The following is a 22259-nucleotide window of genomic DNA, read 5'->3' as shown; positions in this document are numbered from 1 at the left end:
TTTTTTTTTTGAATCACCCTAGTTTATTCCCAAAGCCCTTGAGATCATTAATGACAGTGGCCTGGTGCTGAAATCCACCTAGGTAGATCCATTGTAACTTAGAACAGTCTAAAGTTATGACCAACCTAGATAGCATATTGAAAAGCAGAGACATTGCTTTGCCCACAAAGGTCCATCTAGTCAAGGCTATGGTTTTTCCAGTGGTCATGTATGGATGTGAGAGTTGGACTGTGAAGAAAGCTGAGCGCCAAAGAATTGATGCTTTTGAACTGTGGTGTTGGAAAAGACTCCTGAGAGTCCCTTGGACTGCAAGGAGATCCAACCAGTCCATTCTGAAGGAGATCAGCCCTGGGATTTCTTTGGAGGGAATGATGCTAAAGCTGAAACTCCAGTACTTTGGCCACCTCATGCGAAGAGTTGACTCATTGGAAAAGACTCTGATGCTGGGAGGGATTGGGGGCAGGAGGAGAAGGGGACGACAGAGGATGAGATGGCTGGATGGCATCACTGACTCGATGGACGTGAGTCTGAGTGAACTCCGGGAGTTGGTGATGGACAGGGAGGCCTGGCGTGCTGCGATTCATGGGGTCGAAAAGAGTCGGACACGACTGAGCGACTGTACTGAACTGAACTGAACTGAACTGAAACTAACTTGGTTAGATGGCATCACCGACTCAGTGGACATGAGTTAGGGTAAACTCTGGGAGCTAGTGATGGACAGGGAGGCCTGGTGTGCTGCAGTTCATGGGGTCACAGAGTTTGACATGACTGAGCGACTGAACTGAACTGAAACTGACCATTATCATCATCATCATTATTTGTATATAAAGAACTCCTTGGTGAGTCTGTGTGTGGTTGCACTTTCTGCCAGGTTTTCCTCTTCCTTTTATTTATTTATTTCAACTTGTTTTAAATAGAAGGATAATTGCTTTACAGTATTGTTTTGTGAAATGAAGTGAAAATCACTCAGTCGTGTCCGACTCTTTGCGACCCCATGGACTATGCAGTCCATGGAATTCTTCAGGCCAGAATACTGGAGTGGGTAGCCGTTCCCTTCTCCAGGGGATCTTCCCAACCCAGGGATCAAACCCAGGTCTCCCGCGTTTCAGGCAGATTTTTTACCAGCTGAGCCACAAGGGAAGCCCAAGAATACTGGAATGGGTAGCCTATCCCTTCTCCAGCAGATCTTTCTGACCCAGGAATCAAACCAGGGTCTCCTGCATTGCAGGCAGATTCTTTACTGTGATATCAGAGAAGCCGCACAGTACTGTATTGATTTCTGCCAAACATCAACATGAATTAGTCATCTGAAGGCTGTGCCCCAAAGGTTCCCGGTGGCAGTTTCTCAGCTTCACAAATCTTCCTGTCCCTTCAGTTGGTTGCTTGGTCTTGGTCACTGAGAATACGGATACCACTGGACAGAAGTCCCCCACCTCCCCACTTCCAAACCTGCATCCTGCCCATGCTTCACCCATAATCTGTTCTCGGATTCCACACCTACTGCCGGCCCCCTTCTCTGCTTCTCCAAATGGCCAACATTCTGGGAAGATTGGTCTCCTTCTCCTAGGGCATCCAGGCTCTTCCTGCTGCTGCTGCTGCTGCTGCTAAGGCACTTCAGTCATGTCCGACTCTGTGCGACCCCATAGACGGCAGCCCACCAGGCTCCCCTGTCCCTGGGATTCTCCAGGCAAGAATACTGGAATGGGTTGCCATTTCCTTCTCCAGGCTCTTCCTACCTCCTTCCTAAAACTGTTTGGTGGCATTTCAGGGGGCTCTGCAGAGCTCTGATCCTTTCTGTCTCAGCATAGAAAGAATTCAGAGAAAGCCAAAGTGATTGGTAAGAAGTGATATATTAGGACGCTTGTGAGGCTTACACGTGGGTGGGTAAGAGGGTGCTGTGTCCTGAGAACTTAGTGGGCTACAGTTTTATAATCAAAGGAAAAGTGCGGAGGGGGAAAAGACTACTTTCTTCCTCATTCTTGAATACATGTCATGCTTTCATCATCAGCTCTTGCTCCAGGTTGAGCAGGGGGGTTTTCTTGTCCCTACATGGTCAAGCCAGGACTGTCACGGCACTATGAAAAAATTATTTCAAGTCTCAGTACAATGAGGGTCTTTACTTTGAAATATCGTCTTTCCACAAATTATTGTTTTTCATGTGTGCAGAGAGCATGTCTTCGAGGTCAATTAACTTACTGAGCTCACCGGGCAGGGTATGGGTCTTATGCTACCATTGTTTTGTTTTTTGGGGGCATGTCTCATACTTCTGCTGCGTGGGTTTGTTGCTAAGCAAGCCTGCTTGGGTTTGTGGTTAAGCAAAACTACTTTCTTGAGTGATCATTAACTTACAGAGGTCTCCCATATGTTTCCTACATGCAATCCCCTAGTGGGATTAGCTATATAATCACCTAATTTGTCCCTGTACTCTGTCCCTGTCACATCCACTCACACTTCCCAGTGGCCTCCACGTGGTCACAAGCCATGGACACTATTCGCTCCATGACCCCTGAGCCGTATTCAAACAGCTGACCACTCACATCCTCTTAAAGGTCTCCTGTCTAAGTTCACTCTCCCTGTTTTCTCTGAGTCAGTTTCCTCTGCCATTTTCCGTCCCCCACCTGCTCTTTTCTGGTCAAAGTTCCTTAGGAAGTTTTTTCTCCACTCTCTTCTGTGACTTACCTAATCCCGTGGTGTTAAATGTCATTAACGTATCTCCAGTCCAGACCACTTCTTGAGCGTTGCTCCTATTTCCAAGTGCCCAAGTGACATTTGCACTTGGGTGTCACACAAGCATCTCAGCCACACACTTCCAAAAGAGAATTCTTTATTTCCTCCCATCCCCAAATCTGCTGCTTTGAGTCTTCTCCAGCTCAGTGAACGATGGTTGCCATTAATTAGACACCAAGGACTTGCCAGGCATCTCCCCAGGCCTTTGGTGTACATTCTTAGCCTAGGCTAAGAATCATATGAGAGAATGATAACCACCACCATTGAAGGATAAAGAAACAGACCCAAAGGTTAAGTAATTTGCTCTGGGTCATGGAGGCAAAACCAGGGTTGGCATCCAGGTTTCTGATGCTAACATCCTTGCTCTTTCCACTCTGTTCGTGCCTTTTCAAATCAGGCTCTTGCCTGAGTGTTTGGAGACCATCTTCATCCTTAGGTACCTGCAGGACCACCACCTTGCATAGCTCCAGGCGGACATTGACTGTGTGAATGGAGCTCCTTGGAGCTGTGTGGTGACAGCCATTCATGCAAACTAGAATGGAAGTGCAGCCCCCGGAACTTGATAGGTGGTGGCCAAGGACATTTTCTCTCTGGCTCCCTCGGTCCCCTCCCATCTCATCCAATGTCATTCTTTTTTAAAAACGTATTTATTTTTAATTGGAGGATAATTGCTTCACAAGGTTGTGTTGACTTCTGACATACGTCAACATGTATCAGCCATAGGTATACATGTGTCCCCCTCCTCTTAAACCTCCCTCGCACCTCCCACCCCAACCCACCCTTCTGGGCTGACCCCATTCTGACTCCTCTCTCCCCACCGACCCACACCACCCCAGAGGGCTCCCCTGGCTAAAGCCAGCTACTGTCAGACTCGGTGGGCACAGAGATGGGTCAGCTGTGGTCCCAGAGTGTAAGGAGTGTGTCAGGCAGGGTTCTCCGGAGAAACAGAGCCAATAGGATGTATATCTAGATAGATAGGTAGATTTTGATAGAAAAAGACAGAGAGCTTTTAAGGAATTAACTCACATGATCATGGGGCTGGCAAGCCCCAGACCCATATGGCAAGTCCACAGGCTAGAAATTCTGGCAGGAATTGAAGTTGCAACCTTGGCCTGAAGGCTGGAAACTCAGGCAGAATTTCTATGTTGTCATCTTAATGCAGAATTTCTTCTCCTATGGGGTGCCTTAGTCTTTGTTCTTAAGGCCTCCAGCTCAATGGATGAGGCTCACCTACGTTATGGAGGCCCATCTACTTAAAGTCAGCTGATTGTAAATGTGCGTGTGTGCTCAGTTGCTTCAGTCATGTCTGACTCTCTGTGACCCCATGGGCTGTAGCCCGCCAGTCTTCTCGGTCCATAGGATTCTCCAGGCAAGAATACAGAAGTGGGTTGCCATGCCCTCCTCCAGGAGATCTTCCTGACCCAGGGATAGAATATTCATCTCCTAAGCCTCCTGCTTTGCAGACAGATTCTTTACTGCTGAGCCCCCAGGGAAGCCCTGTTAAACGTGAGTCATACCTAAAAACTACCAGCAGTAGCTTGCCTGTTCTCTGAATGTCTAACCACACAACTAGACACCGTGGCCTTGCCAAGCTGACACATAAAATGAACCCTCAGGAGGGGGTCAAAGTCACGGTCAAGGACGCAGATGAAAGAACCGTCAGTGGTTCAGTACAGTCTGGCTCCCGCAAGGCTAAGGGAAGAAGCTCGGGGAGGCACAGGACGCAAAGCGACTCAGACTTTCCAGAAGGAACAGACGGACAGCAGAGAAGGTGAGCCTGGAAGATGAGACAAAGGCAGGAGAGGAGGCAGTCCAGCCCGGGGGCCTGAGAGATAGCAAGAGGGGCCTGAACATGGAGGTCCAGTGGGCGGCGTGTCCCTGGGCGTGTGCTGGCCACACGCAGGTGGGTCCCTCGGTGGAGGGCCTCCAGTCGACGTTGTCAGGCAGCTCACGTGACTTCAAATTCAGAGCCCGTTAACCCGTAAGAACTTCTTATTCTTCCAAAACTGTAGTTTTTAGTCTACTTGGCTCCTTGACACCCTAAGGGCTTCATTCTTTAACAAAATGGTTTTCTCTTTCATTTGAAGACATTCTAAAAGCTTGCTTTTCCAGTTGTAGAAGTGATTGGTTTCTGTGTGTTTTAGTGTAGAAAATTGGAAAACAGAGGAAAGCAAATCAGATAAACATTGGCTGAGAAAGCACAGCTGAGTGGTAATTGCTGTTATGTTATGCTGTTTGCAGGATGTCTGCTTTCTCTGCATAGAAATATGTCATGAGTCGTCCGCTCATCTCTACAGCCTATCTCCTGCTGTGGTCTCTCTCTGCTGGGCCAGGCCTCTTACCTTCAATACGCCTCTTGAGAAGTCCATATGCTCCTCCTAAACTGTCTCTTCTCCCAGAATGTAAGCTCCGTCAGGGCAGGGTGAGGTCTGTTTTGCTCAAGATTTCATTCTCATAACCTAGATGCTTAGTGTTAAAGTGTAAGTCGCTCAGTCGTGTCCTACTCTTTGTAGCCCACCAGACTCCTCTGTCCATGGAATTCTTCAGGCAAGAATACTGGAGTGGGTTGCCATTTCCCTTCTCCAGGGAATCTTCCCAATCCAGGGATTGAACCTGGGTCTCTTGCATTGCAGGTAGATTCTTTACTATCTGAGCCACCAGGGAAGCCCTAGATGCTAGGAGCTTAATGAATAATTGTTCATTAAGCTTCAGTTCAGTTCAGTCACTCAGTCGTGTCGGGCTCTTTGCGACCCCATGAATCGCAGCATGCCAGGCCTCCCTGTCCATCACCAACTCCCAGAGTTCATTGAGACTCACGTCCATCGAGTCAGTGATGCCATCCAGCCATCTCATCCTCTGTCATCCCCTTCTCCTCCTGCCCCCAATCCCTCCCAGCATCAGAGTCTTTTCCAATGAGTCAACTCTTCGCATGAGGTGGCCAAAATAAATAATTTAATGTGTAAACATTTTTGGTTTAAATTTAACTTTAAATTAAAAAACACATGGGTGTGGTTCAAGTACAGTAAAGGATCCACATTGCCAACATCCGCTGGATCATCGAAGAAACAAGAGAGTTCCAGAAAAACATCTATTTCTGCTTTATTGACTATGCCAAAGCCTTTGATTGTGTGGATCACAACAAACTGTGGAAAATTCTTAAGAGACGGGAATACCATACCATCTGACCTGCCTCCTGAGAAATCTGTATACAGGTCAAGAAGCAACAGTTAGAACTGGACATGGAGCAACAGACTGGTTCAAAATAGGGAAAGGAGTATGTCAAGGCTGTATATTGTCACCCTGCTTATTTAACTTTTATGCAGAGTACATCATGAGAAATGCTGGGCTGGATGAAGCACCAGCTGGAATCAAGATTGCTGGGAGAAATATCAATAACCTCAGATATGCAGATGACACCACCCTTATGGCAGAAAGTGAAGAACTAAAGAGCCTCTTGAGGAAAGTGAAAGTGGAGAGTGAAAAAGGTGGCTTAAAGCTCAACATTCAGAAAACTAAGATCATGGTATCTAGTCCCATCACTTCATGCCAAATAGATGGGGAAACAATGGAAATAGTGACAGACTTTATTTTGGGGTGCTCCAAAATAACTGCAGATGGTGACTGCAGTTATGAAATTAAAAGATGCTTGCTCCTTGGGAGAAAAGTTATGACCAACCTAGACAGCAGAGACATTACTTTGCTGACAAAGGTCCCTCTAGTCAAAGCTATAGTTTTTCTAGTAGTCATGTATGGATGTGAGATTTGGACTATAAAGAAAGCTGAGCGCCAAAGAATTGATGCTTTTGAACTGTGGCGTTGGAGAAGACTCTTGAGAGTTCCTTGGATAGCAAGGAGATCCAACCAGTCCATCCTTAAGGAAATCAAACCTGAATATTCATTGGAAATACTGATGCTGAAGCTGAAACTCCAGTACTTTGGCCACCTGATGTGAAAAACTGACTCATTGGAAAAGACCCTGATGCTGGGAAAGATTGAAGGCAGGAGGAGAAGAGGAAGACAGAGGATGAGATGGTTGGATGGAATCACTGACTCAATGGACATGAGCATGAGTAAGCTCTGGGAGTTGGTGATGGACAGGGAAGCCTGGAGTGCTGCAGTCCATGGGGTCACAAAGTGTCAGACACAACTGAGCAACTGAACTGAACTGAAAGGATCCACCTACCAATGCACGAGACATGGGTTCAATCCCTGGGCTGGGAAGATCCCCTCGAGAAGCAAATGGCAACCCATTCCAAAATTATTACCTGGGAAATCCCAAGGACAGAGGAGCCTGATGGGCTACAATCCATGGGGTCATAACGAATCAGACATGACTTAGTGACTAAAAAAACAAGTACACCTATTTTTAATGTTGACTAGAGTATATTTCTTTATACATCTTCCTCACGTTGTCAAGTAAGAATGTATTATCAACACTTTCCAATGATATTAGGTATTCTTTAACATAAGCTTCCAGCACGTGAATGTGCCAAAATTTAAACTTTCTTCTTAAATATTCTGTCCTATTGTGAAGACCATTTTTCTACCATGAAAAATGTTGCAATGATCATCTCAGGCTTAAATCTTTGTACATTTTAATTACTGCTTTAGGCTAACTATAAATGCAGTCATTGGGCCAAAGGACTGAAATACTTTTACAGCTCTAGAGACATATTTTCAAACTCCAGAAAAGCTATAGAGTTTTCCACTTCTTTTGTGCTAGGGATTCGGGTTACAATTGTGCTGCATTTGTGTGTGCTAAGTCACTTCAGTCGTGTCCAACTCTTTGTGACCCCATGGACTATAGCCCGCCAGGCTCCTCTGTCCAGGGGATTCTCCAGGCAAGAATACTGGAGCGGGTTGCCAGGCCCTCCTCCAGGAGATCTTCCTGACCCAGGGATCAAACTGCCTCTCTTATGCCTCCTACACTGGTAGGCGGGTTCTGTACCACTAGCACCACCTGGGAAGCTCCTACAATTGTGCTAACTGTTTGGTAATAGTTTCAATTTGACAGGCGACATTGCACTTTGAACTTATAGTACTTTTATTTTCACATCTTAAGGACAGAAAGTCTAGGATTTCCAAAATATGCCCCATCGTAAGAGGACCTTACAAATGAGGATATCCTGGGGAGGGGCCAGTACTTGATCAGCAACGTGCCAGGGGTGGGAAAACACAGCAGTGGTCCAACCTGACCGTCTCGTAAATGGAGAAACAGGCCAGAGAGGAACAGAGGCTCCCGGGGCTCTGGGGAAGCTGGGCCCGCCACCCTGGTGTCCTCACCAGGGCCTCCTCCCCTGGGTTCCTTATCTGTGACAGCCAGCGTCTGTCTAACCACTTCTCCCTTTTTTCTCTCTTTCAGGAACAAAAAAGCCCAGTCCAAAGGCTGACAAGGAACCATGAAGCTCAGGGAAAATGACTCAGCAGATAACAAAGGAAGCAACTTGGAGAAAAAGAAACTGGTCAGTCCTGGTTCCCTTATGTCTCCCTGGTAGGAGTGTCCAGGTGACCCTGAGGTGGTCCGTCCTGGGGGGAGGTGGCGAGGGGGCTGAGCACTGAAGGATGAGCAAAATTAGGGGCACTGGTAAAAGGTGTGTGTGTGGACGAGTGTATGAGTGTCAGGACAGGCCCGGCACACCCAGGAATGCTGGGCTATGACCACATCCTTCTTTAAAAAAATTGTTTTGTAAAAATTGAAGTATTGCTGATTCATGATGTTATGCTAATTTTTGCTCTATGGCAAAGTGATTCAGTTATGCATAGAGACATGTTTTTAAAAATATTCTTTTCCAATAGAGACACAGATGTAGAGGACAAACGTGTGGATACCAAGGGGAGATGAGAGATGGTGGGATGAACTGGGAGATTGGGATTAACATGCATATACTACGATGTCTCAGTTCAGTTCAGTCACTCAGTCGTATCCGACTCTTTGCGACCCCACAGACCGCAACACACCAGGCTTCCCTGTCCAACACCAGCTCTAGAGACATATTTTCAAACTCCAGAAAAGCTGTATAGTTTCCCACTTCTTTTGAGCTGGGGATTCGGGTTACAACTGTACTGCATATGTGCATGCTAAGTCACTTCAGTGATGTCTGACTCTTTGAGACCTCATGGACTGTAGCCTGCCAAGGCTCCTCTGTCCCTGGGATTCTCCAGGCAAGAATACTGGAGAGGGTAGACATTTTCTTCCCCAGAAGACCTTCCCAACCCAGGGATCGAACCCAGGTCTCCTGAATTGCAGGTGGATGCTTTACCGTCTGAGCCACTAGGGAAGCCCCGGCCACATCCTCGATAGAGTGAATTGCCTTAGGACCTGTCTGAGAGCACGGGCCACAGACCATGTGGCTGGGGATCTGGCATCAGATTTGGAGATGGGCGAATCCAGGCTCTCCCTGAACTTCTGTTCTTCCTCGTGGCATCAGCCTAGTGGATCCTCCTGAGCCTGGTGGGAGGGTGGGTGGCGTGGCAGGTGGGAACAGTTGGCAGAGGGTAGAGCAGTGTAGATGTGTCTTGGGAGATGGTTAGTGAGGAGCCCCAGTTAGCTGTCATCTGGTTCACAGAGCCTCACCAGATGGTGCTCATCACAGAGGCCTGGTACTCAAGCAGGGAAACTGGCCTTGGCAATGGTCCAGCTGCACCCTACTGGCCCCAACCCTTTTCTTTGCTGCTGTGAACACCGACACGAGGTTGGGGGCGGGGGGACCCAGAGGGATCTTTCTACAGAGAGTACTCACCGTGTCCTTTGTTGAGAAAAGGATGAGAACAAGAGCACTGGGCCAAGAAATAGCTCACCAGAGGGACAGGGGGATGTGAAGAACAATGAATGTTCATTGTGTGCTTAGCTGTAGACCAGGTGCTGTTTTAGGTTCCAGGGTTTTTAGTGTTCTCCACGCACAAACTCCTCAAATCTTAGCAAGTCTAAGAGGTGGTGGCACCATCATCAGGCCCATTTGACAGATGAGGACACTGTGCCAGAGAGGCCGAGAAACTTGCCCAAGAGCTCACAGGTTGTCAGAAGTGGGGCTGAGACCCAAAGCCAGGCAGTCCTTTGGGCACCACTGTCGGGGGGTTAACCGGCTGAGCTGTGGCAAGCAGAGAGAGCAGCTCTCATCAGGCTCATCAAGGCTTTCAAAAGAATGGAGCTCTCTGTTTTCTCACCTTGGAATGCACTGGGGTGCCCCCTGGGAATCCAAGACCCCCCATTTGTCTGAAGGAAGAAAGCACGGTTAACCCCAAGGCCAGGCTTCCTAAATAGGCGAGCCCAGCCTGGAACTTGAGCCAGAATAGTTGGGCTCCCATCTCAGGCGTATGACGTCACTGCTCACCTCTGGGCTGGTTTGCGGGAGAGCTGGGTGGCTGCTGCTGCTGCTAAGTCGCTTCAGTCGTGTCCGACTCTGTGCGACCCCAAAGACGGCAGCCCACCAGGCTCCCCTGTCCCTGGGATTCTCCAGGCAAGAACACTGGAGTGGGTTGCCATTTCCTTCTCCAATGCATGAAAGTGAAAAGTGAAAGTCAAGTCGCTCAGTCGTGTCCGACTCTTCGCGACCCCATGGACTGCAGCCCAGCAGGCTCCTCCGTCCATGGGATTTTCCAGGCAAGAGTACTGGAGTGGGGTGCCATTGCCTTCTCTGGAGCTGGGTTGCGGGGGGGGGGGGGGGGGGGCGACAACTGACAGACAGTCAGTTCCACCAATAAGAAGAACTCTTCAGGCTAAGCACCGCCTCCAGGCTGCACAACGAAAAAGGGGAAGTGACTTACTGCAAGTTTCTTTTGTTCCACTGAGTGGTGTCCAGTCCGGGTTTCTGGGAGAGCCCTTCGTGCAGCGCAGGGTCAGGGCAGCTGCTGGAAGGCTGTCCCACCCTCCACCGCCCCCCCCCCACCCCGCCCCGCTCCAGCCCCGCCTCCCCCACCTCCAGTCTGCACTCCGTTTGGGTGATCGGGCCTTTAGTGTTTTCAACCACCATGGGGAACATGGAACAATTTTAAATGAAAAAGGCAGGTCACTGACCCAATGTGAGTTTTAGCAAGATCAGGGACACCCCCCTGTTAAAGATGAGAAGACCAGGGTGGTTACGTGGAAAGGCCTGAGACAAGGAGCGGGTGGAGGAGGAAATGAGATGATGAGTAAGACACCCCATGGGGACCGCAGAGCTGGTTCCTCTCTGCACAGTGAAATAGCCATGCTGCCGCTCCCACACTTTAGGCCCCAACTCACTCAATTATTTTGCTTCTCCCCACACCCCCGGGGCATCCATGTCTGCAGGACTGGCTCTGCCCTCTCACCCCAAGCCCTTCTCTGCCTGCATTATTCCCCTGGCTTACTCATCCTGTAAGAGTCGGCTCTGGAATCACCTCTTCCAGGAAGTCTTCCAGGATCAGCCCCAGGTTGGCTCAGTGCCTCCTCCGTGTTTCCCAGGGGAATCCTCAGCTCTCACATGTGATGTCACAGTCGAGAGCTCCCATGTTAGAACCCTGCTCTGGACCCAGCTCTGTGAGGGGAACTGGCCAACTGGCTGAAAACTGGTTTCAGAAACAGCCAATTGTGCCAGCGGCCTCCCTGCATGACTGATATGCAGAATGAATATTGCACTGAATGATTCATGCACTCAGTAAATAACCAGCCTAATTATTCAGGGCTGGCTTTTTTCTTTCAGAAGTTTCAGCTCCCCACTGAGCAGCTCCCTTCCCACTGATCTGCATTCGCAGAGCTGGATGTGTTTGTGTGCACTTGACAATCCACGCTCCCAGAAATTCTGCTGTGATCCATAGCTTTTATTTCACCATGCACTTTCCATTAAACCCAGGTTGCCGGCTTCGGGTCTCTCTTTTGTGGATTTGCAGACGCCCTGGCCTTTTAGGGGTCCTCTGTTCCCCAAGCCTGCCATCATTCTGCCAGCCTCTGCACCTGGTCTCTGCTCTGGGCGCAAATGGCCAAGGCATATCCTAGACATAATTTAAGGCCCTTCTCTGACATCCGAGCAATTCAGCCGTACAGGGAGTTAATTCGCATGACATCCTGGTGTGCATGAGGGGTCTCGACTCCTTAATGCTTTCCCTGAGCCAGGCCACCTGTATGAGCAGGGCAGAGTAACAACCGGTGGCAAAGTCTTTTTCTTCCAAACCCACAACTTCCCCGCTTGTTCTAGAGCTGCAGGGCAGCCTGTCTTCATCTCCAATATGTTGCTGTGCGTTTTCTATTTGAGTCTCAGAATAACTCTGCAGGATAATCAGGGCAGGATAAAGCTCCCATTTTGCACTTGTAAATGTGGTAGCTCAGAGAAGCAAATCAACTTGCCTGAGGACACACAGCTAAATAGCGGTGGAGCCACGGTTGGAACCCTGCCAGGCTTCTCCGGTAGCCAGTAATCTGTCTGTCCCAGGCCGAAGGGAGATTTTGCTCTGGGTTCATGCTAGTTGCTCTCCTCCCAGCATGCTGGCCTTAAGAGGGGAAAGAAAAAGACGCCAGAGAAAGCGTCAACTTCAAATTGGCGCTTGCCATCTACCTCTGCCCACCTGCAATGTGGGAGACCTGGGTTCGATCCCTGGGTTGGGAAGATCCCCTGGAGAAGGGAAAGGCTACCCACTGCAGTATTCTGGCCTGGAGAATCCCATGGACAGTCCATGGGGTTGCAAAGAGTCAGACAAATTGAGAGACTTTTCACGCTTGAGCGCCTTCCACTTTCACTTTCATCCACCTCTGCAAAGATTAACTCTTCAGCTCCTGCAGCTGCTGACGTTCAACATCCCCTGAAGGGAGTTCAGGATGGAGATAGGGAATTGGGGCACTCCGTGCTCTGGGAAAACTGGCAGGACAGGTCTTCAGATAGTTAGATATTTTCAGGAGCTGATAGTATGAGCTCAATTCTTATGTCTCTTCATATCTAGAAAGCACTTCATCCCTTCGTGGTGACATCTGCTCTTTGTGACTAGCAGAAAACTTTTGCCAAGCTAAGTGCTTGATTGCATCAACTCCCTTTCACCCAGGTGGTCTGGTAGTCCTATCTCTTTCAGAATTTTCAACAGTTTATTGTGATCCACACAGTCAAAGGCTTTGGCATAGTCAATAAAGCAGAAATAGATGTTTTTCTGGAACTCTCTTGCTTTTTCCATGATCCAGCAGATGTTGGCAACTTGATCTCTGGTTCCTCTGCCTTTTCTAAAACCACTGGGCTTCCCTTATAGCTCAATCGGTAAAGAATCTGCCTGCAATGCAAGAGACCCGGGTTCGATTCCTGGGTCGGGAAGATCCCCTGGAGGAGGAAATGGCAATCCACTCCAGTATTCTTGCCTGGAAAATCCCATGGACAGAGGAGTCTGGTGGGCTACAGTCCATGGGGTCACAAGAGTCGGACACAACTTAGTAACTAAACCAACCCCTTCATCCCAATCATACATATATTCACCTTCCCCCACAACCTCTTTGGAGCAGTCTCTCAGAGCTATCTGAGGTGCTCTCTCCTGGGCTGCAGTCCTCATTTTGCCCCAAATAAAAATTCACACTATGCAATTTCTTTCTTTCTTTTTTTTTTTTTTTAAGTAGAAAAATCAGGTACTCAGGGTGGTGATTTCTGGGAAAAGAAATTTCCTTTTCAGGGCTTTCCAGCTGCTGCGGTGAAGGCCTGTGAATGCGGAAACATTTGTATTGCTCAATTCCTGTTCGGACAGGATACAATTGCCACATTTCCTGTTCGGCATCCCCTTGCCCTCCCTCTGTGGACTCTGCCTCCTGATTCAGGGAGATGGCCCAGCAGAGCCCCTAAGGAGCCAGCTGCGGGGAGGGCCGGGGGCGGGTCTTCGCCAAACAGGACATGGGCTCAGCTTCCCTTAGCCACAGCAACCCAGGGCCTCACGAGCGTGCCCATCCGAGGACTGTGATGCAGGGCAGGAGGAGACGAAAGGTAAACACAGCGCCTGGCCTCTGTCCGGCCACGGAGGCCTCTCTCCGCCTTCCTGAAAAGCCTCTGGTCTTGATTCCTGGCTCCTGGACCCTGTGACGTTGGCTGCAGGGCTCCATCTCTGATGTCGCAGCTCCCTGGGCTCCCGCCAGCTTCTTCTGGCAGCGTGGCTGTGCTCGGGCAGTGAGGCCACACAGAGAACTGCTCTCATCATGTGTGCGGTGCTCTCGCCTCCCATTGTCTCCACCCCCACCTTGGGGTGGGTGGTAAGACCTGGCGGGCATGCAGGGGTGGGGGATCTGGGGGACGGGGCTCTCACCTGTGCTTCTCTGCCCTCCGATGGGTGCAGACAAGGACATAATGACCAAGGCTAGGAGTGAGAGAAGCCCAGGGACCCGCACAACCCAGGGATCAAAAGGAACAACATCTGAGCTGAGCCCCAGAGGATGAGTTTAAAGACGAAAGGCGATGGAGGGCGGGCATGGTGTCCAAAAGTGATTCTGTTCCATCAGTGCATCCCATTCAGTTCCCGCTCCTCTTACTGCAGAGAGTACTCTGACCCCACACTTGCCAACATCCATCTCTATGGTCCACAAATCCTCCTTCTGGCCTCTGCCCAATCACCAGCGTTTACAGAGCACTTTCTCGGCAGGTTTGGGGTCTGGAAGCAAGACCCCCGCCCTCAAAAAGTAAGACCCACACCAACTGTCCAGCCTCTGCTGTTGATACTCAGGGTACCTACCCCTGGACACCTACTCTAACTTCTTTCTTCTGCAGAATATCCCATGAGGTGGGTCTGTTGCAGGGAAGGGCCAATTCTGACTCCATTTTGGAACCGTTTCTTTGACTTGCTTTTCATGGCTTTTGTTATGATCATATATAAGGGCCTGCCTCAGACAACCCTGTCCCTCTGCCAGACTGTTCAAGTGCCCTTGTTCAGAACACTGCAGAAAGGAAACAGCTAACACAGCCCCTGGAGACTTATCATTCTAGGATATACTTGCAAGATTAATGACCTTTTTACTTTGTTTCCTCACAACTCCCCCACCCCCCATCTCTGTTCTAGAAAAGAGCCAGGCATCCAGAGCCTGATAAGATGGTTGTTTTGAGACATTTGTCTGCTGTCTTCTCGGTCTGCTTGGACTCCGTCACAGGTCTATTAACATCCCCATTTCACAGATGAGGACTTCGAGTCACAGAGGAGCTATACCACTGGTCTGCTGCTGCTGCTGCTAAGTCGCTTCAGTCGTGTCCGACTCTGTGCGACCCATAGATGGCAGCCCACCAGGCTCCTCCGTCCATGGGATTTTCTAGGCAAAAGTACTGGAGTGGGGTGCCATTGCCTTCTCCAACCACTGGTCTAAGTTTACACAATTGTAACTGGCAGAGACGGGGGTCAGACAAAATTGATAGAAAAGTAAAAGTGAGGAGGTGGGACTTTCAGGGCAACTTTCAACGGGTCTTAGATATGAAGGTCTCCAGAAGCAAGGATTTCAGGGGGCACAGAGGCTTCAACCAGGGTGAGAGACCTTGGCATGTAGCTTGGCCAACAGCTATTCTGCACAGCTTGGTCAGAAGGAGCAGAGAGAGAAAACAGAGTGAACAGCCGTTCAGAACACTGGCTACGTGCACACACCCTCTCCGCGTCCGCAGGCAGCTGCACAGCCACAACAGTCTATACAGCCCATTTTACAGTTGGGCAAGCTGAGGCCCAGAAAGGTCCAGAAAGGTCAAGACCCTGGACAGGTCCCACAGCCGTGGTGGAGCGGTCCGGCACTGGAGCCTGTGCCGGAGGAGGCTGCCAAGGTGGGCCAAGCAGGGAACTGGCTGTCAGAGTCTAGCTTCCTTATCTGGTCAGTGTTTGATTTATTCCCTTCCCTAAACCGTGGACCTCATCTATTAACATCACGTCTACTGCTGCATCCCTGGAGCTTTGTCAGGGTCTGGCACTTAGAGGACACACACAGACACACACACACGAAAAATGATGGAGAGAAAGTGCCTTCCGAGAGCACCGGGTCCCCCTATCTGACAAGTGGTCCACACTTGCCTGGCCAGGTTAGGATGGCAGCCCCTTCCCACTTCCAGCCCCTGCCTTCTGGCCAGCCTTTGCCCAGGGGCCCAGCTGCTTGTACTCCCAGTCCCGTGGTGGCAGTGGCCATCCACGGATGGGTTCAGCGGGCAGGATTACATGGAGATAAATGCTTGGTCCTCCAGGCCAAGCCCTGTCTCTGTCTGTCTGCAGGTCCTTGTCCTAAGGTGCTCACACCAGCCTGTGGGTGGACAGCGCAGCCTGGAACAGAGTACTCGTGGGTGGGTGTGCCTTCTGGGGCTGTCAGAAGCGTTAGCCCCTGAGACGCTGCACCCAGGAGAGGAGGCAGTGGGGGGAGGCAGTGTGGTTCGGTGGGTGCTGCAGGGGGCATGCTGGAGCTGGACCACCTGGGTGGGCTCTGATCTCCATCCCAGACACCACCAGGGACTGCTCCGTGTAGGGTAAGGGGGTTAGAGAAGGCAAGGTTCAGAATAAAGAACCAGACCGGCACTTTACAGGAACAGATCACCTTTAATGAGGCGAGAAGGGGCAGCAGTCAGATTAGTGAGCTGCTGCAATGACCCAAGAAAAGAGTAAGTATATATAGATATATATGTGGAAATCTACTGTCTTAAGGGGGCCAGTTTTTCTCCAAGGTTGTTCAGATTCATTTCAGTTCAGTTTAGTCGTTCAGTCGTGTCCGACTCTTCGCGACCCCATGAATCGCAGCAGGCCAGGCCTCCCTGTCCATCACCAACTCCCGGAGTTCATTCAGACACATGTCCGTCGAGTCAGTGATGCCTAGTTATCTCTTAAACGGCTCCAGCAAGGAATTCTGGAGATGGCCAGAGGCTGGGACCGAATCAACCTTAATGTAAATTTTTTTTCCAGGTGAGGGAGTTCTTTGTTTTGCATAGAATGGTGGGGAGGACCCAGAGGGGAGTTTTAACTCCAGGCTATTTTGAGCCAAGTAGCTTTCCTTCACTCCGTGCCTCTGTTTCCTCACCTGTAAAATCAAGATAAAATGTACTGATCCTAGGAGTCTGTGGAAGAATTCCCAGAAAGGGCTGAGAACAGATGCCTGGCCCGTAGGTTTTAGCGAGAACCCAGATGCTGCTGCTGGCAGCTTAGCCTGGCTTTGCTTTTTACCTCGGAGATGAGTCAGAGACTGGCCAGATTCTGCTAAAATCACAGGGCTGTAGCTGCTAACAGCACCTGCGAAAGGACGTTAGGTCTGCGTTGCACAGATCTCTTGCAGCCCGATAAAGGGGGCAGTCGTGTGGCCGGGAGGGTGGGGGGCGGGAGGTGGGGGGACCGATGGCAAACTGAGCTCCCTGGACTGGCCACGCCCACCTGGACCGGCCCCGGAGGGGAGCCCCTCCTGGACAGCTGGCATCCTTACCCTGGGAATCCTCCCCAGGGAAGAGGACAGCCCACCTGCGTCCTGCGGGCCCCTGGCTGTGCCCCCCCAAACCCCGAGCGCCAGCTCTGACGTGCTTTGCTCTCCTTTCCCAGGACTGGTCCTGCTCGTTGATCGTGGCATCTCTCGTGGGCGCCTTCGGCTCCTCCTTCCTCTACGGGTACAACCTCTCCGTGGTGAACGCCCCGACTCCGGTGAGTGCCTCATGGCCGCGAGAGAAGCCCGGCAGAGGGCGCTGCAGCCACGCGGAAAACCGGGTGTTAGCACCAAGGCTTGGATTGGTACCCCATTCTGCAAACCTTTGCGGGCCGGTTCTGTGCCAGACACCGGCTGGACACTGGGGTGAGGGGAGGGATAGAGGAAGGGAGAGCAGTCCCTGCGCTCGAGGGAGAGGTAGGAGATAAAGAAACAGAGGATGATGGCCCTGCGTGGGATCAGTTCCTTGCTCCTGGAGGGTCCTGGGAGAGTGTAGGGAAAGGAGAGGGGTCGCGGGAGGTCCCAGGGTTCAGATCCTAAGGATCTTATTCCAGGGCAAGGAACACGGAATCTGAGGCTCACGGAGGGATCTTAGGCATAGAAACATTTCCCTGGCCTGTTTTTTGTTTTTCTTGCCTGTGTTTATGGCTTTTAATCACAGCTAGAGGTCACTTGGGTATCTGTTGGTTTAAGATGCATCGCTGGCTCTTGTTTTCTTCTGAAATCAGGTCATTAGGTGCGGTTCCCCAGGCCCTCTTAACATCACTCTGCTGGTTTGCACTTGAAAGTTTGGTTTGCACCCACCTAGGCTGTTAGGTTTAGGTTCTACCTATTCCTGGAGGTGCTGGCTTCTACTTGACCAACCTCCATCCCTGGGGTAAAATGGTGGGGTCAAGGGTGGTGGGACAGGAAGACTTCCTGGAGGAGGTGATATCAGAGCTGCATCTTGACTGTGGAGCAAAGGCACAGAAGCCTGAGATATGAAACATTTGCAGAAATACAGGTCTGGTACAGTTGGAGCCCAGGATGTATTTTGGAGAATGTAAGGGCATGAGCTAAAGAGGCAGATAGAGTGCAGGCTGTGGACTTTGCCGAGTGTTTGTAAGGCTTCTCCTTGTTTGGGGGGCCTATGCTGTGTGCAAAACAGAGGGGGAGGCTGAATCAGTGCATCTCAAAGGGATCCCAGGAGCCCTGACTTTGCAGACATGCCTCAGGGATCCAGGCGCCATCTGTGCAGAAAAGCACTGTTTTTTCACTCTGTTAACTCTTTTATGTTTGGGGCTCTGTCAGTTCATTTGAAAAATTGATTCTGATACTGAAAATGGTTTGCAAAACCAGGAGGACTAGATGGCTTCTCTGAGCACTGGCAGCAATCAATGGCTTTGATTTTGTCATTGTGATGTCATCCTGAGATGGGGTCTGATTTGTCCATATTTGTCTTTAAGAGCATTGGGGATTTGCACTCTTTTATTTACTTGGTCTTCCCAGGTGATGGAGTGGTAAAGAATCCACCTGCCAATGCAGGAGATGCAGGAGACTAGGGTTCTACCCCTGGGTCCGGACTTTCCCCTGGAGAAAGAAATGGCTACCCACTCCAGTATTCTTGCTTGGAAAATTCCATGGAGAGAGGTGCCTGGAAGGCTACAGTCCATGGGGCTGCAAAGAGTCTGACATGACTAAGCACACAATTTATTATTTATTTGGCTGAGTTTTTTCTTAGTTTCGGCATACTGTATCTTCCTTGCATGCTGCGGGATCTTTCATTGCGGCACATGGATTCTCTAGTTGTGGCTCACGGGCTTAGTGGCTCCGTGGCATGTGGGATCTTAGTCCCCCAACTAGGGATTGAACCCACATCCCCTGCATTGCAAGGTGGATTCTTTAACCACTGGACCACCAGATAAGTCTCTGGGAATGTGCACTTTTGCTTCATCTTGATAATCCAGCAGAGCCTCCAGCGGAGGGTAGAGAATCTTTGCACTTATGGCTTATGGGGCAAAGAGACATGTAAAACTTGTAAAACTTGAACATGGAATAGAATGATATGAGTGGAAACGTCATAGTTCAAGCAATGACCATGGGGACAGGTAGAAGGAGTAATCATGTTGTTCATGCATTCAAGAAACTGTTTTTAATGAATAAATTTTATGTTTTAGAGCAGTTTTAGGTTAGAGAAAAGCACAGAATTTCCATATACTCCCTGCCCCGACACATGCAGTCTCAACACTCTGAACATCCTGCACCAGAGCCGTACCTTTGTTATAACTGGTGACCCACATTCACACATCCTTATCAGCCAAAGCCCACAGTTTACATGAAGGTTCACTCTTTGTGTTATACTTTGTACAGATTTGGACACAGGTATAATGACTTGTGGGCCTGCCTAGTGGCTCAGTGGTAAAGAATCCGCCTGCCAGTGCAAGAGACAGGGGTTCAATTCCTGGGTCGGGAAGATCCCCTGAGGAGGCAATGACAACCCAGTCCAGTATTCTTGCCTGGAGAATCCCATGGACAGAGGAGCCTGGAGGGCTACAGTCCACGGGGTTGCAAAGAGCTGGACACAACTGAGCGACTAAACAATAACAACAAAAGCAACATGATGACTTGTACCCACCACTGTAGTATGCTGCAAATAGTCCCTAAACACCCTCTGTGCTCTGCCTGTGAGTTCCTCCTTCCTGCACCCTGGCAATCACTGATCTTTTGACTGTCTCCACACAGGCACACCTTGCTTTATTGCCCTTTCTTTTTGCAGGTATTGTATATTTCACAAATTGAAGGTTTGTGTTAACCCTGTGCTGAGCACGTCTACGGCACCATTTTTCTAACAACGTTTACTCACGGCTTGTCTCTGTGTTACATTTTGATGATCTCACAGTATTTCAGACTTTTCCATTATTATATTCATATGGCGATCTGTGATTTTTTTTTTTTGCTGCACTTGCAGCATGCAGGATATGAGTTCTCTGACTCGGGAGAGAACCCATGGCCCCTGCATTGGGAGCACAAGTCCTAACCACTGGATCACCAATGGTCCACCAATCAGGACTCTTGTTGATGTTACTGTTGTAACTGCTTTGGGGCTCCACAGTCTGAGCCCATATAAGGCACAGAACTTGGTGGGTCAGTGTTGTGTGAGTTCTGACTGTCCACCGACCAGCTGTTCCCCCATCTCATCTCTTTCTCCTTGGGCCTCCCTATTCCCTGAGACCCAACAAGACTGAAATTAAGCCAATGAATAACCCTACAATGGCCTCTAAGTGTTCAAGTGACAGGAGGAGTCATATGTCTCACCTTAAATAAAAAACTAGGAATTACTAAGCGCACTGAGGAAGGCATGCTGGAAGCTAAGAGGGGTGTAAAGCTAGGCCTCTTGCCCCAAACAGTTGCCCAAGTTGTGAATGCAGAGGAATAGTTCTTGAAGGAAATTAAAGCTGCTACTCCAGTGAACACATAAATTGACCACAAAAGTAAAGCAGCCTTATTGATGATCTAGAGAAGGGTGTAGTGGTCTGGAAGGAAGATTCCACCAGACACAACATTCCTTTAACCAAAGCCTAAACCAGAGTCAGTTTCCCAGCTGGCGCTAGTGGTAAAGAACCTGCCTGCCAATACAACTGATGCGAGAGATACGGCTTTGATCCCTGGGTTGGGAAGATCCCCTGGAGGAGGAAATGGCAACCCACTCCAGTAGAAAATGTGGAAAATCCTACAGACCAAGGAGCCTGGTGGGCTACAGTCTACGGGGTCACAAAGAGTCAGATGTGACTGAGCGAGCAGCATGCAGCATGCAATCCAGAGCAAGATCCTGACTCTCTTCAATTCTGTGAAGGCTGAGAGAGGTGAGGAAGCCGCCAAAGAGAAGTTTGAACTGATAGCCAGAGATCGATTCGTGAGGTTTTAGGAACATAAAGTGTGAGGTGAATCAGCAAGTGCTGATGTAGAAGCTGCCGTAAGTTATCCAGAAAATCTAGTTAAGATAATTTATGAAGGTGGCTATGCTAAACAACAGACTATCAGTGTAGACGAAACAGCTTTCTATTGGAAGATACCATCTAGGACTTCCATAGCCCCGGAGGAGAAGTCAGTGCTTGACTTCGGAGCTTCAAAGGACTGGCTGACTCTCGTTAGGGTGGTGATCTTAAGCTGTGGATTTTAAGCTGGAGCCAATGCTCATTTACCAAACTGAAAATCCTAGGGCCCTTAAGAATTTTGCTATCTTGTCTCTGCTTTTGCTAAACAGAAGAAATGACAAAGTCTGAATGACGGCACATCTATTTACTGAATATTTTAAGCCCACTGTTGATACCTACTGCTCAGAAAAAAAGATTCTCTTGAAAATTAGATTGCTGACTGACCATGCACCTGGTCACCCAAGAGCGCTGATGGAAACACACGATGAGATTAATATCGTTTTCCTGCCCGCTAATACATCAAGTAGACGAGATCGGGTGCGTGCAGATTGCTATGGCTGTAGATCAACCCTAAAGGAAATCAACCCTAAATATTTGCTGGAAGGACTGTTACTGGAGCTGAAGTTCCAATACTTTGGCCACCTGACTTTTTCCAATTCATTGAAAAAGTCCCTGATGCTGGGAAAGATTGAAGGGAAAAGAAGGGGGTGGCAGAGGATGAGATGGTTAGATAGCATCACAGACTCAATGGACATGAATCTGAGCAAACTCCCAGAGATAGAGAAGGACCAGGAAGCCTGGCATCTGCAGTCCATGGGGTCACAAAGAGTCAGACACGACTGAGTGACTGAACAAACAAGAGAGCTTATACAATATCCATGCTACTGCCTGGGGATTAAGGGGATAATTTTGATTTCCAAGTCTTATTTAAGAAATACATTTCCTGGGAAGGCTAGGGGGAAGCAATAGTTAGGAGTTTTGCTTGGACATGTTTGTGTATGTGCTCACTCAGTCGTGTCCAGCTCTTTGTGGCTCTGTGCACTATAGCCTACCAGGCTCCTCTGCCCATGAAATTTTCCAGGCAAGAATACTGGAGTGGGATGCCATTTCCTACTCCAGGGGATTTTCCCAACCCAGTGATTGACCCTGGGTCTCTTGGGTCTCCTGCAGTGTCACGTGGATGCTTTATCACCCATGCCACCTGGAAAGCCTATTATGGACATCCACGCACTGCTATATTTAAGATAGATACCCAACAAGGACCTACTGTATAGCACATGGACCTCTGC

The 22259-nt window shown here is 49.4% G+C and overlaps 1 protein-coding gene across 4 annotated transcripts in view; it reads left to right on the top strand.

The window, feature by feature from the left end:
• The first annotated feature begins 4393 nt into the window (after positions 1–4393).
• SLC2A9 (solute carrier family 2 member 9) overlaps positions 4394–22259 on the top strand; it is a 242496-nt gene continuing 224630 nt past the window's right edge. For 2 of the 4 annotated variants that reach the window (XM_070791806.1, XM_070791803.1), the window contains exons 1-2: positions 14444–15941; positions 17176–17274. In XM_070791806.1, coding sequence (XP_070647907.1) covers positions 15693–15941; positions 17176–17274 — 348 coding nt within the window. In that variant the 5' untranslated portion in view covers positions 14444–15692. Of the gene's footprint in view, positions 4499–8089; positions 8190–14442; positions 15942–17175; positions 17275–22259 lie in introns of those variants that run through there. The other 2 variants (XM_070791804.1, XM_070791805.1) reach the window with 2 other exon arrangements.

This window comes from Bos indicus, chromosome 6 (genome assembly GCF_029378745.1).
Source record: "Bos indicus isolate NIAB-ARS_2022 breed Sahiwal x Tharparkar chromosome 6, NIAB-ARS_B.indTharparkar_mat_pri_1.0, whole genome shotgun sequence".
Lineage (NCBI taxonomy): Eukaryota > Metazoa > Chordata > Mammalia > Artiodactyla > Bovidae > Bos > Bos indicus.
This window is presented reverse-complemented; position numbering and strand designations above follow the sequence as displayed.